This window comes from Gigantopelta aegis, chromosome 10, assembly GCF_016097555.1.
Source record: "Gigantopelta aegis isolate Gae_Host chromosome 10, Gae_host_genome, whole genome shotgun sequence".
NCBI classification, from domain to species: domain Eukaryota; kingdom Metazoa; phylum Mollusca; class Gastropoda; order Neomphalida; family Peltospiridae; genus Gigantopelta; species Gigantopelta aegis.
The window spans coordinates 65,544,679-65,559,636 of record NC_054708.1 but is presented as its reverse complement, the minus strand read 5'-3'; the positions used below and the strand labels follow the sequence as shown (position 1 = coordinate 65,559,636).

General features: G+C 36.8%; 1 protein-coding gene across 1 annotated transcript; it reads left to right on the top strand.

The window, feature by feature from the left end:
* The first annotated feature begins 197 nt into the window (after nucleotides 1-197).
* On the top strand, nucleotides 198-14,301 carry LOC121384145. Its single transcript, XM_041514394.1, has 8 exons — nucleotides 198-1,614; nucleotides 1,987-2,027; nucleotides 4,486-4,548; nucleotides 5,187-5,319; nucleotides 7,098-7,204; nucleotides 9,597-9,742; nucleotides 12,001-12,217; nucleotides 13,563-14,301. The coding sequence occupies exons 1-8, from the start codon at nucleotides 1,473-1,475 to the stop codon at nucleotides 13,704-13,706; spliced, it is 993 nt and encodes a 330-aa protein (XP_041370328.1). The 5' UTR covers nucleotides 198-1,472; the 3' UTR covers nucleotides 13,707-14,301.
* Nucleotides 14,302-14,958: the final 657 nt, after the last annotated feature.

The following is a 14,958-nucleotide window of genomic DNA, read 5'->3' as shown; positions in this document are numbered from 1 at the left end:
CATTTTATTTACGGTTATATGGCGTCAGACATATGGTTAAGGACCACATAGATATTGAGAAAGGAAACCCGCTGTCGCCACTTAATGGGCTACGCTTTTCGATTAGCAGCATGAGATCTTTTATATGCACCATCCCACAGACAGGGTAGTACATACCACAACCTTTGATAGGTCAGTCTAGCTGGAACGAGAAATAGCCCAATGGGCCCACCAACGGGGATCGATCCCAGACCGATCGCGCATCGAGCGAGCGCTTTACCGATATAAACAACATTAATAAATGAATGATTAATATATTCACTCTGAAACATACCCCATCAATGTTATATTCTCCAAATGGTATCAAAAGCTGTTTTGAGATCGACATGAGCACAGTATAACTTCCTTTTAACAAAAATACGTGGTCATTAGTGGAATAACCTTTTCTAAAACCAGCTTGGGCTTCTGATAATATGTCACTGCCCTCGACATATCCAGTAAGTCCATTGTTAAGAACGTTCGTGAACAGTTTACTAAAACACGATAATAACGTTATGGGTCTGTAGTTCTCAGCACTGCTCGTATCTCCGTGGGTTTTTATTTTTTTTAAAAAATTTTTTTATATAAATCGTTGTAATAATTCCAACCATCCATTCTTCTGGGAAAGTTCCACTGTTCATAATTAAATAAAATAATACTACATAAACCAACAAGAACTTGTCAACTGTAGTCTTATTATTTTAAAGATGTTTTACGGCTTTGAGAATTTCATCACCAAATATAGGCATATTTAAAATGTTGTTTGCATCAACTGATTCAGCAATCTCATTTGCATCACACAAGTTATCATTGTTGTCATTATCATACATATAGTTAATCTCTTTAAAATAACAAAACAATTCTAACGAAGGACTGTTATTAGATACACTTTGTTTGCCGCAGCATATTCGTTTCAGTTGGACAAACAAAACAATTCACAAACTCCGTTCACCAATATCATTAAGCTAACGTACTAATCACAATATTCTGTTGATCATTCCAACCAGTCTGCTGGAAAGAAGTAGGGATTTACCAATCTATTCTTTTAATATACGGGTACTGTTCTAATTCAGACATCGGCTACTCGGCTAATTAACAGGGCTGTTTAAAAACTAATCCCCTTAATTAGCGTGTTTCGGTTAATTAGTGTTCATCACCAGTTTCGCTGGATAATACATTCTATTCTAAATCAAAACAAGGTAAAGGCGGCACTTTGAAATTGACAAAATAATGAGCAATTACATTATAATTAGTAATCCCATCGCCGGTGTCGGCTCCTTGTTTGTTGTGGTGATGAGTGTGATGTATATTTCTTGTATATAACAAGCGATGACAGTTACTTAGTAACTAACATTGGATGTTTGAGACGAGCCGAGATTAAATATTACTACGTTAGACACTGTCCTGGTCCTACTAAACAGTGGTATATTTTTTAAACATCGCAGTTAGTGAAAATGAGCGTCACCGAAAGAGATAGTAACACGGAGCCGGAAAGCATGCTCATTACTATCATGTCAGTTTCACCGGAGCAGAAAATTAGCGACGGGATTTCAAATTTACGAAACTTCTTCCAAAATATTCTCAAAGATTCAAACAGTGAGTGCTCGTTGGATTTATTTTATTTTATTTATTTATTTATTTATTTATTTATTTATTTACCTATCTATCTGCCTATCTGTCTATCTAAGTGCCTATCTGTCTGTTTGCCTGTTTGTCTATCTATCTATATTTATTTGTTTAACTATTTAATTTGCTTGTTTATATAATTTGTTTGTTTATTTGTTTAGATATCTATTTGTTTTTATTTAATTATTTTATTTTATTTTTTATTTATATATTCTTTCATTCTTGCACATTCTCAATCAGCACATCTCTCGACCTGTTTGTCCGTCGTTTCGTCCGTTAGTTCCTTTGTATACTTATTGATCTCACCACTATAACATAAAATTACTTTTATTTATTTGACAGACAAAGAAAATGGAACACCATCTGAGGCGACCAGAGTTACGGTATGTCTTAAATACACAATACTAACGATGTAGTGTTCCGGTAGTATTATGGGTAATTTTATGTTATATACACTTGTTGTAGTAGTACGTCTCATTTTCTAGCTTAACACAAACTAATTTGAGCTTTATTAATACTTTAAACCAGTACTCCACGACTGGTATATATATATTTTTTTTAATTGGGATCTGGGCGCTCTTTTAACTCAATTTTCGTCGTGTACAATTCACTTCTACAACCGATTAGTTGTTAATCTGAGCGCACCAGTCGTATTTCAGGAGTTTGGGAATTACAACGCTACCGTCGATTTGACCAACTTCGTCCTGGCAGTTGATAGTCTGTGTCTAGTATTACAACGAGTTGTTTCGAAACGCATCTGACGAGTGAATGATAAATACGTTACAGTGCAATCAATTGCGATCGTGCCATGTACACTGGCTGGTATGGCTATGGTGACCGAATTGTCACCTAGGAGCAATTATTCTTATGTTTGTAGATCGATATCACACGTATGCGTGTTGTAGGTGCGTGTTATCATTAATAACGAATGGTGTTCTCACCAACGGGTGTGAAAGAAAAGTACATTAAACCCATTCCTAATTACTATACCAATAAAGACCATTCTGATCGAGTAATATATCACAAGACGTTGATCAGTTCTTCAAAATTCAATTAACTTTCCAGATAGACTAAGTTGTGTTTATTTAATTAAACTTTCATTAATCATAACATACAAAGGTGGAATGTAATAAATATAGAACTATATACCAGTTGTTTTCCAAGTAATTTATTGCACTCGTTCATAACGTGAAAAATGTATTCCACTCGACCGCTATAAAACTTGTGAACTATAAACGAGTGCAATAAATAGCATGAGAAAACAACTGGTATTTATTACATACCACCTTTGTATATAATGAATAACAAAATACCCAAGGGCCAAAATCCAATTTTGTTTTTGAAAACTGAACTCCGGCGTGCTGTAAAAGGATTGCCATCTAAAATCATATGAACGTATATCTAGGATCATAACGTATAGGGACAACCGTGACAACAAGCTACTGGAAATGTGTAGATCACCGATAAATATGACGCCCGTCTGTGATTATCGTACGCGTGATGTATTTATTCGCCGCTTACCAATTAATCGGTATCAGATTTGGTTTCTTTAGGGAAAGTGTTCACTTTAGTTTTGCAATTTCCCCAAGATACCCGATTTTGCTAACCGATTCTTGATACGATGTGCCCAACATGACCCCCCGGCTCCTCAGTTATTTGCAAAGGGGTAAGCAGGAAAGTCCACTTACATGTGTAAATGTTGGTCGATTTTGGAAAATGTTTTTATAGATTTATATTAAAATTAAAACTGGAAGAGTTTGTGTTAGTGAGCGATGTATGCACATAGCGTCATATGGTTAGCACCGTCGGATTCCTTTAGAAAAGTTTATTTAGAATTAACTCCGAAAGGTTTATTTAGAATGAACTTCAAACATAAAATGAACACTTTCCCTAAAGAGACAGACTTCTGGGCAAGTGGCAAACTGAATATATTGCAAAGAAGAATCATATTTAACAGCAACATACACATTTCCAGCTTGTTGGCAAGGTTGTCCACCTACGTTGCGTTCTTAGATGTGATTTTACAGCACGTCGGGTCCACCTTTTCATTTTGCCCCCCTTGGGTAAAAGTTTTATTAAATAACACAATCTTCTTTGTGTGAATTGACAGAACGCTTCCAGAACATCCTGGCTAGGGACATAACATCTTTCGAGTGACCCTTTTAACTACGCATGCGAGATTTTGTATTATATATAAGTTCAATAAATGTTTTTAACAAACTTTTAATTTAATAACACAACTTACTTCATCTGGAAAGTTAGATGAATTTTATGACATTAAGCGTCATAGGATAGCTATGCGCTTAAGGTAATCTTAGGGCTAAGATCGCTTCGTGGAACGGGGCCCTGGTCGTGATATGACATCATTGGAGTGAACACGTTAATTTTTTTGAAATTGACAGAACGCTCCCAGAACATCCTGGCTAGGGACATAACATCTTTCGATTGACCCGTTTAACTACGCATGCGAGATTTTATATTATACATATGTCCAATAAATTATTTTTATTGCACGGTCAGAACGGTGTTTATTACTATAATAAAATTAAAATGGTATATAATAAACTAAAGAGCGGCGCAGCCTGGAAGAAAACACAAGTTAATGATCTATTCTAAATGCTTAAATATTAAAAACTTTCTTGAAGCTGCAGCTTTAAACATATCAATGCAATTTTGTTTTTAATATGCCTTGTTTTCTTTGTTCGATATCTGTTTCTTGTTTAATAGTGTTTCTATAATCGTAGACTATAAAATAGCATATTTGTATTACACAAAATTATAGGAAAATACAATTTAGAACTATGTCTGAAAAAAACCAAAAACATATATTTATATTTTTAGGTTTCTGGCAGAAAGCGAACTCGAGGAGGGACCAAAGTGAATTATGCAGCTCTTTTAGGAAAGGTAACTCACCAAACATTAAATTATGTTAAAAACACATATTCCTCATTACTATTATACTAACTTTTATTTAGACATTTTACGAATCTGAAATAATATGCTATTGGTATGTGCTGTCCTGTCTTATCTGTAGAAAGTGCATAAAAATCCTTTGCTGCAAATGGAAAGTCTATGTGTCGAAATGATCAAATGTGTGACATCCAATAGCCGATGGTTAATTAATCAATGCGATCTAGTGGTGTGAAACGAAATACTATTTAACTTTACCTTCTAATTCACGTTTAAAACCAACAACCGAGTTACAATATATATTCATGTATGGAACATCATGCTAGATGATCGGCAATCCAAACAAACATACTCGTATTCGTTTTTATATCCGCTATGACTTTCGTCAGCGAGGCTTTTCTAACACCGATTTGTCCGGCGTCCGTCGGTCTATCTGTCCGTCCGTCCGTCCGTCCGTCCGTCCGTCCACTTTTCCTTTGTCTATTTTCTCCTACAGTTTTGAAGGAATTGTTCTGAAACGTGGTACAATGTTTCTCTGAATTTTTTAATTTTTATTAACCCCCCCCCCCCCCCAGTATTAATATATATGTAAATGATTAAATTTTAAAAATATAATATTATTTTCTTATTAGCGTGGCTGCCATATTAAGCAAGAAGAAGCGTCCCAGGAAGAATGCTGCTTACACAACGAGCACGACGACGTCACCAGACGTGTGTACAAGCGTTCCAACATGATCAAAGAGTCGGCTCTCCCAACCCCAGCAAGTAAGCAATCCGGGCGCGGTTTAAGGGGGGGGGGGGAGGGGGTAGTATGGGTTGAGCACTCCTCTCCTGACACCGAAATCATCCAGTCTTTTACGTATGAATATATAATTAATTTTAGTTCGTTTTAGTGCGGAAGATGTAATACCTTGGTTCGCTATGTTTTTAGAGCGAAATTGCTTTTATAATCATAGTGTAACTTGTTTACTTCATAGTGCCAAAGATCCATTGTTTTGACAATGCAACTCCAACCTACTACATAGGCATACGATCCCACTGGGTTTTTTTTTTTTTTTTTTTTTTTGGGGGGGGGGTTTGTTATTTATTTTTTTGTTGGGGGAGGTTTGTGGAGTATGTAATTTTTGTATTAATTAAACGAACATTCACGAATCTGGACAACAACATTTATTCATGTTTGCGTTACTATCAAACAGCTATATATAGGGTTGCAAACGAATCATTATCCATTTTTACATGGATTACAATTAACCTATGAGTAGAATGATGGAAATACATGGTGAGAAGGTGTCAGGCCAGCTCATTTGCACGATCGGTCTCCATCAGGTTTTGCACGAATGAAAAGATTTTATCCAACAATGGGGTGGGGGCAACTGACCCCCGTATCGTACGATTGTTCCCTCAATACAAATCCTGCCATGCAGTGAAACCATTATCACACCAAACATATTGTTATCCGTATATAATGTGGTGTTGCACGCAGTCTACGATTACAATCTTTTACCAGTATTAGACAAACGAAATTATCTTGTCAAAGTAAATGGTGAGCACTGTGGTATTACATCGTTATGTTGAACCCCCAAAACCTATTATAGCTCCTCAATTTGACAAATATTTGCATGATATGTTTGAAATGCGCCAAGAATTAACTGTATGATGTAATTGTGTTATGCAGTATTATCTAGATGCATGTGCACCAAAGGTCATATAGCTTTAAAATACAAACAAAGCATATGCATATCTGTTGGCCTGCTTGTCTGCTTGTCTATCATGTAGTCCAACGGTTATTGTCAAATATTAGGGCAATTAGGGCATTTTCAGCGCTGGGGAAAGAGTCAACGCTCAATGTCTTCTTTCTGAATTCGCTGCTACTTTATAAAGTCAATAAATATATGTGCTAATATATGTTTTTATACAACATGATAACAAACCCCACGTTAGTAAGACAAATTAATAAATGATTAGAATGTGATTATTAAAATCAACGACAGCACATCATCAACATCAACAACACCACTATTATCACTATCACTTAATGTAAAAATGGCATGCATGCCTTACATATGTACAAACCGTAGATATAACCAACCAAATCACAATTTTAAAGAACTTTATATTGATTTGTACTTTTTAAAATTATTTTTTTTCAAAATGGCGACCAATTCGAAATTAAGATGGCTGCGTTTAGACGCTTATAGAAAATTTACAATATTTAATATATTTGTACTGATAACCTGTAATTTGTTAAAGTTTGACAAATGTCATGGACTAGTGCACGTGGATTGATCTTAATAACCTTATTTCTTACTATTACGTTTTATAATCGTTACTAATTTTTATTATAATTTTATCTTAGGATATTAATATTCACTTGAATACAATTAACTGGACGACGTCTTTATTGAAGAACAGTTCCCTTTACTTTTTGTTTGTTCATGGATTAAGAAACTATGTTTTTAAAATGTTACCAATTACTTATCCATTACACTGCCAACGAATACTGACAATAATAGTTTTCCTGCAATGCCTGTTATTTCTTGCAGAGAGACATTACCCAGCTAAACCTGATCAAACAGTGTACGCTTTTCCAAAAGAATGGAGCCCAGAATCAAACAACGCACCTTTATCCGTCAACTCTTCAGCAATGGAGGTTTGTATTGACCGTAATACACTGTCATAATGTAATTATTTATGATTTGTAAATAAGTAATTAGTTTCCACATATGAAAAGAAAAAAATCTAATCAGGAAAATTAAAATGCGTCACAGTCAACAAATAAACAGGCTGTTATGCATGTGTACGGGGTGACACTACAATGATAAGTAGCAAATGTGAGTTCATTATCGATCATTTAAGAGTGGCGTAATCTAGCTCATTCGATAGAGCGCTCGCCCAAGGTGCTTGGCCATAGATCGAACCCGCTCTTACTGGGTTTTTCCCCATCCCAACTAGTGCCCCATGACTAGTATACCAGTTGCCGTGTCCCACGACTGATATATCAAATTCCGTGGTATATGCTGTCATGCCTGTTGGACAGTGCATATAAAAGATACCTTTTTGCTAATGATACAATTTTGCGGGTTTTCTCCAAGTCCATATACATGTATCAGAATTGCCAAATGGTTGACATGATTAATAATCTAATGTGCTCTAGTGGTGTCGTTAAACAAAAATAAAGTTCAAGTTTCAGAATTATCAAGTGTTTGACATCCAATAGCCGATGATTAATACACCAATATGCTCAAGTGGTGTCGTTGAACGAACCACGCGTTTAACTTTTTGATACGAATTGTGATTACGAACAGATGGATTTTGCACCTAAACACACACGGTACATGCGTCCACAACCAGTGTCGCTGATTCACAGTCGGCGAAAACATATATAACTGTATATATAATATATAACATATATAACTGTAAATATAATATATAACATATATAACTGTGTATATAATATATAACATATATAACTGTATATATAATATATAACATATATAACTGTGTATATAATATATAACATATATAACTGTGTATATAATATAAAACATGTGTATATAATATATGACATATATAACTGTATATATAATATAAAACATATATAACTGTGTATATAATATATAACATATATGACTGTGTATATAATATATAACATATATGACTGTGTATATAATATATAACATATATAACTGTGTATATAATATATAACATATATGACTGTATATATAATATAAAACATATATAACTGGGTATATAATATGTAACATATATAACTTGGTTACAAGCAATTGTTTCGGATTTTTAAACCAGTGATTGTACTTTTCAGTTTCCATTGCTATTAGTAATCACTAATGTCGAACTCGTGATGTGCAGTATTGTCACTTTCTGTAATAGTATTATTTCGTTGATGCGCGGTCGGTCTGGGATCGACCTCCGTCGGTGGGCCCATTGGGCTATTTCTCGTTACAGCCAGTGCACCACGACTGGTATATCAAAGGCCGTGGTATGTGCTATCCTGTCGGTGGGATGGTGCATTTAAAAGATCCCTTGCTTCTAATGAAAAAATGTAGCGGGTTTTCTCTCTAAGACTATATGACAAAATTACCATATGTTTGACATCCAATAGCCGATGATTAATAAAATCAATGTGCTCTAGTGGTGTCGATTTCGCGTATTATACACACACACACACACACACACACACACACACACACACACACACACACACACATTGTCCAGAATGAAATATGTGTGTTTGACATGATTACACTGATTGCAGTGATCAATCAGCGAGGCGACGAGGACCACATTACACGACTGACTAATGGCCGTCTTCCACTTAGAATCGCGTGACAGATTCCCTATCTCACCCTCGTTCGGTGGCCATACATCATGCGATCAAACACTCGATTCCAGTTTGGAATTCCGAAATCATCGCACGTCGCATTGTGCTAGGCTCAGACTACCAACTGTCACGATGGAGTTGGCAATCTCGCCGATCTCACGGCTTCTACGACTTGATAAAAAAAAGTTTGTTTTGTTTAACGACACCACTAGAGCACATTGATTTATTAATAATCGGCTATTGGATGTCAAACATATGGTCATTTTTTAAACCCGCTACATTTTTTCATTAGTAGCAAGGGATCTTTTATATGCACCATCCCACAAACAGGATAGCCCAAACCACGGCATTTGATATACCAGTCGTGGTGCACTGGCTGGAACGAGACATAATCCATTGGGCCCACCGACGTGAATTGACCCTAGACCGACCGCGCATTAGGCATGCGCTTTACCACTGGGCTACGTCCCGCCCCTTTACAACTTACTAGTTCTGCGACGACGGAGTTTGCCAACTCGCCGATCTCACGACTTCTACGACTTGCTAGTATGCGCTATTACAACTCAATTCTCGTCGTATACAACTCCTACGACCGATTAGTTGAGGGTCGGTAACGGGAAGCTAACCTAGCCCGTTTTCTTCTCCAATTACATGCATTACGCAAGCGACTAACGTGCACGTGATTTCCATGTTGTTTCAGATAGATGCCCCTCCTGTGAGAATGGACCTGGCCCAAATGAGAGATTACCATTACGTCGAACTTCTGGACACGCCCATCAGTCATCGCACTGGGAGAAGTCAGAAACAGAACTATTTCTCGTCTTGTCTTAGCTCTGAGAAAATCAGGTAAATTGTCTAGTAACTAGTTATAAACATTAAATAAAAACTCTGTTTACGAACTTATAGCCTCCTCCCTCATCACCCGATCTGGCCCGCTTCCGACGCCTCTGTACGTTATGCTTCCAACTGCCAGAACAAAGTTGGCCAACTTTCTGCTGTCACGACTTTACAACTGTCCAGTTGCTAGTCTGAGTGCTCTTACAACTCGATTCTCGTCGTTGAAGCCCATTAGTTGTTAAAGGGCAACTAAACTCAAATATGAGCCTTATGTGTTGGAAAGATGCACACCCGGACCACCAACACATACTGACACTTTAAGAAATGAAAAACGCATAATTTTGAGTCCGGTATTCTAGCTTGGGGCGAATTGACGTCAGCTCCTACCAACTCCTGTATGCACAGTGTAAACAAACGCATTTACGACAAGGCGCTTCGCTTTTATCAACCTGACTTGTAAAAGAACATAAATGACGTGACAAGATAATAAACTATTTAACTAAATATATTTCAATTTGCATTAACAGAACGAAATGGGGTTATAGTATTTTTCTCTAAAAAAAAATCCAAAGAAAAAATACATACTACCGGTATTAGGCCTATTGGTAGGATACGTTGGAGCAAAAACGACCACTCACCATACACAAGTGATAATGTTCTTTCCTTTAGGACTACGTAATTGGTCAGTTCTGTGATTTTAGATGGGAAAGTCTACTTAATCATTTCATTTCATTTCAGCTTATTGTCGTGCTTATATCCAAGTAAGCTTGAAGCACGCTGTCCTGGGCACACAACTCAGCTATCTGGGCTGTCTGTCCAGGACAGTGGGTTAGTTGTTAGTTGGTTAGTGGTTAATGAGAGAGAAAATAATGTAGTGGCCTTACACCTACCCACTGAGCCCTTAAGAATTCGCTCTGGGTTGGAGCTGGTACCGGGTTGTGAACCCTATACCTATCAGCCTATAGTCCGATGGCTTAACTACTGTGCAAACGTTTTACAGAATGATTTACAGTCATAAAGCATGACGGCTGATAATGTTCATTAACATTTTAAGGGTGGCAGGTATATCCCAATACCCTGTGATGTTACAAAAAACACCCCAAAAACACCGCCTGTATGTAATTTGGTGTCTAGACGGCAATCATTAATGGCTTGTTTACATACCAAATATAAATCTGCCAATTAGGAATCACAGGTGGAGGCAATTCCAACGACAAAACATGACAGTTATTTCGACACTTTGACAATGGTGGTTTATTTTGTACTGTAAAATAATATATACTTATTGCTGGCTTACTGGGATGGATATTATTACAAAACATTGCGCAAAAATCAGGTACGTTTGTTTCTCCAGTTCTAAGACTAATTCCTGACGTGAATTGTTAAATATTACGTAACTACCGACTCTCCAGAGGGTGTATTCACTGAGATGGTACAAAATGGCTGCGCCCGTTATATATAATAGCCGTCACATTTAACCATTTTATTAATTAAATATAATAATATACTTGTTGATATTAAGCAATAGTGTGCATTATATATCGTTGAATATGCATACCAGTTCAAAAGCCTTGCGCGAGCATTCCTTTAATCTGAGCACAACTTCGAAGGCCAAATTCGTCGTTACAGTTGACAGCCTGACCCAAGCATTATTTACACTGCTGTGATGTATCCAATCCAATCCAATACATGTAATTCTTTTCAGTTAAAACCCCCCAGTAAGATTCAATCAAATAATTCGTTACAGTTGCAATCGCAAGTATCATGAATATTAATAACAACATGCCTGCCATTCTGATGTGACAATCGATTATTTTAATTTATAATTTATACTTCTTTTCATTCCGAATGAATAGATTTCCACCATGGATCATAAACTTTTAAATACACATTCGTATGGTAATGAATGCATGGTCTTACACTTCCTATCAAGTAACGGTGCACTATGTCAAAGCTAATGGATTACATTTCCGGCCCAGACGTTAACACGCAGTTTTTGAAAGTTTCTGCTTGCATCCAACTGCTTGTGGTAGGCAAATAACTTCCTGGTAGCGAGAAGTGCAGATAAACGACCACTTTCTGCTATCTGAAACGTCTGTTAATTGTTCAAACAATACACAACGCCGTATTCCTTCCCTCATCGTTTAAACCAAATATCGCAAAAAACAAAACAAAAACAACCCCACATTAGTGTATTTAAACGTCACTGAAGAACCATGTATTTCCTTTCCGCTGCCATTTTTAAACCCTCAAATGTTTGCTTTCAGACTGGCATGCATCGACGAAGTGGCTCGACGATTACGTCAGGAGAGTTGCCGAGACACGCCGTGTGCGACGAGTGGGTTACGGAACGACACGAAGCGTGGCAACTCGAGACTTCGTGACGCGACGGACGACCGGAGAGACGCCGAGAAGGTTGTGGACGATCTGTTGTATCTGAGGGAACTGCTAGAGGCCACCGAGAGCATCAATCACCAGGTCCAGGTACGGTTAAAGCAGCAATGTAGGATGTATATCATTAATATAAATTAAAGGCACTTGCTATTAGGCAGTGTGAAATATTTTGATACTGTTACGACGTCAATTTAGGGTGTATTCTTAATATCCAATTAAGGTTCAGGCACGCTGTCCAGGGCACACACCTCAGCTATCTGAGCTGTCTGTCCAGGGCAGTGTGTTAGTTGTTAGTTGGTTAGTGACCTTACACCTACCCATTGGACCCTTAAGAACTCGATTTGGGTTGGCGTCGGTACCGCGCTGCGAACCATGTACCTACCAGCCTGTAGTCCGGTGGCTTAACCACTGCGCCACCGAGGGGTATCCTGCCATTTGTTACACGTCCCATTTCTTACACACCTAAAAACAACATAGGTCATGGCTGAGTGAACTGCCAATCCTATACCTTCTACCTAGTATACAATATATGGACTCGCCTTTTATTCACAATTAAGACACAAGAACAGAACATATATTCACATTTATTAATTACAAGTTATATATTTACTATGTGATGACAGACAACAATTTGTCACACACAATTACAATTTATCCTGCAACCACCGTTTCTATTGACATAATATGATGACAGATTAAGCAAAGTCATATCCTGCTACTAGCTACATTACAAAATCGCTCATTTTACCTCCAGGTCATCGTACAATGTGGCTAAATAACAGAAATAATAGCTTTCCCCTTTAATTTTTATGGTCCGCAGGATAAAGATAATAACTAGCTAATGATGTCGGATATCTGCTGCATCCTGTTCAGGTCGAATGAGAAATTCCGATCGGCAATCCATCGCAGAATTTCCAATTCTTACCTTCACGGGATAAAGAAGATATCCGACGTCATTAACTAGCTATTCTCGATAAAAACACAAATTATCATAAATTACAGATTCAATGTCTGTTAAAATTAAAGGTGCAATATCATAGTTGCAAGGTGCATATTTTGCTACACATTATATAAAAAAAACCCTTAACAACTATGTTAGCTTGTCCGTGTTATTTTGTTTACATCATTTAGTTTGTTTCCGATTCGTACTGGCTTATTACAGCATACTACTGTCATATATGCGATATTCACACTTTAAATGTTTATCACATGCGCTTGGATTTTTGTTTAGTTTAAACGCGTTATTTCCCGATTTACAGTATGCATATCAATTTACAAATGCATACATGTATTATGTACTAATGTGATTGGTTTGATGGAATAAAGTTGAATTGAATCGAACAGTTGAATTGGACTAGACTGTTCCACTAAGGTTATAGGGGTTTGCTTAATTTTTGTTCGTTGCAATAATATATGATTCCTAACTGTGTTTCAGGTGATAAAGAAGACGTTTGAAGAGCGAGGTGTTGGTCCAGCGCCAGACAAGACGGATCCATTAGCCCTAGCCCTGGAACTGAAGTCGAGGTTGGCGCTAAAATATCAACCAATCACAGACGACGACATCTACACAAACAACTAGGATTAAGCCAATGAAATCCAACGTTCTTTTTAAAGACAGATAGAGTAACAGAATGTTTGGTGGTTTGTGATGATGATGGTGTTGGTATTACACGTGTGTGGGTGATGGTTGTAGTGGCACTACAATATAAAACCACTGCCACTAAATTGTAGTGGTTTTGGTGACAGCGTAAAACCACTAACATGTAGTGGTTTTGGTGACACTACAGTGTAAAACAACCAACGTAGTGGTTTTGGTGACACTACAGTGTAAAATCACTTTCATGTTGTGAACGTATGGTATAAAATAGTTGTATACGGTGTATAGCCAGTGCTATGTGAATGAATTACATTATGATTCACAGCAGTCACGACCCGGTAACGAATTTGAATCGGACAAGAAACCTACAAGGGATATCACACAACAAGGAATGGACCACACCCGTCCATCTTAGAGGTTCAGAAAGACCAGTTCATGTACGGACTTTGAAGCTGGTTTATAACAACAACAAATCTCGAAACTTTACAAATTACAAGAACATTACAATTTTAGGTAACCTGTGAACTTTTTTTTTTTTTTTTTTTAATTATTTATTGTCCCCAGATCACTGGCAATGTCAAGGTTGGGGTGCCTTGAATCATTGTCTTACATTTCATAATATTTACATATAGTTATACATACGTAGTGCATGCATACATACATACATACATACATACATACATACATACACACATATGTACATTCATATTACATATACCAATACTTCATATATACTTTCAAAACATAGTCATGCCCTATTAATGTATATGTACACCCATAATTATCTGAAATGCTTTTGATCTTAAGACCTGTACCAAAATCTCTGATTGGTCACCGGCCTCAACTGGTCCTTGACCTTGCCTCCCAATACCGATACCACAAACACTGGACTCGATAAGTGCAATATTTTACACATTTTACTCTGATGACTCGTACATAAGAAAAGAAAATGTGTCCATCATCTGTGATATTTATAACATTAAACTATTTATTGCAAAAGATGTTTATTATTACTTAATATGTGATTAATTTGTTTATAGCTGGTCATGCAACTGACACAGGAACTTGAGTTTGATGATTATATAGTGTCGATTTCTCGTTCTTATAATAGCATTCAAACCTTTTACCCTTGAAACAAAATGAAAAAAATATAATGTCAAACTCCGTGGAATAGACGATCTTCACCGTGGCTGAGTATTGCTGTTTTATTTATATCTTGACAAATGTATTTACA

Excerpts from the sequence above, each read along its gene's own strand:
- LOC121384145 (XM_041514394.1), top strand. The coding sequence starts at position 1,473 with ATGAGCGTCACCGAAAGAGATAGTAACACGGAGCCGGAAAGCATGCTC. Across the intron at positions 2,028-4,485 it reads CTGAGGCGACCAGAGTTACG|GTTTCTGGCAGAAAGCGAAC; the intron begins GTATGTCTTAAA and ends TTATATTTTTAG. Across the intron at positions 5,320-7,097 it reads GGCTCTCCCAACCCCAGCAA|AGAGACATTACCCAGCTAAA; the intron begins GTAAGCAATCCG and ends TATTTCTTGCAG.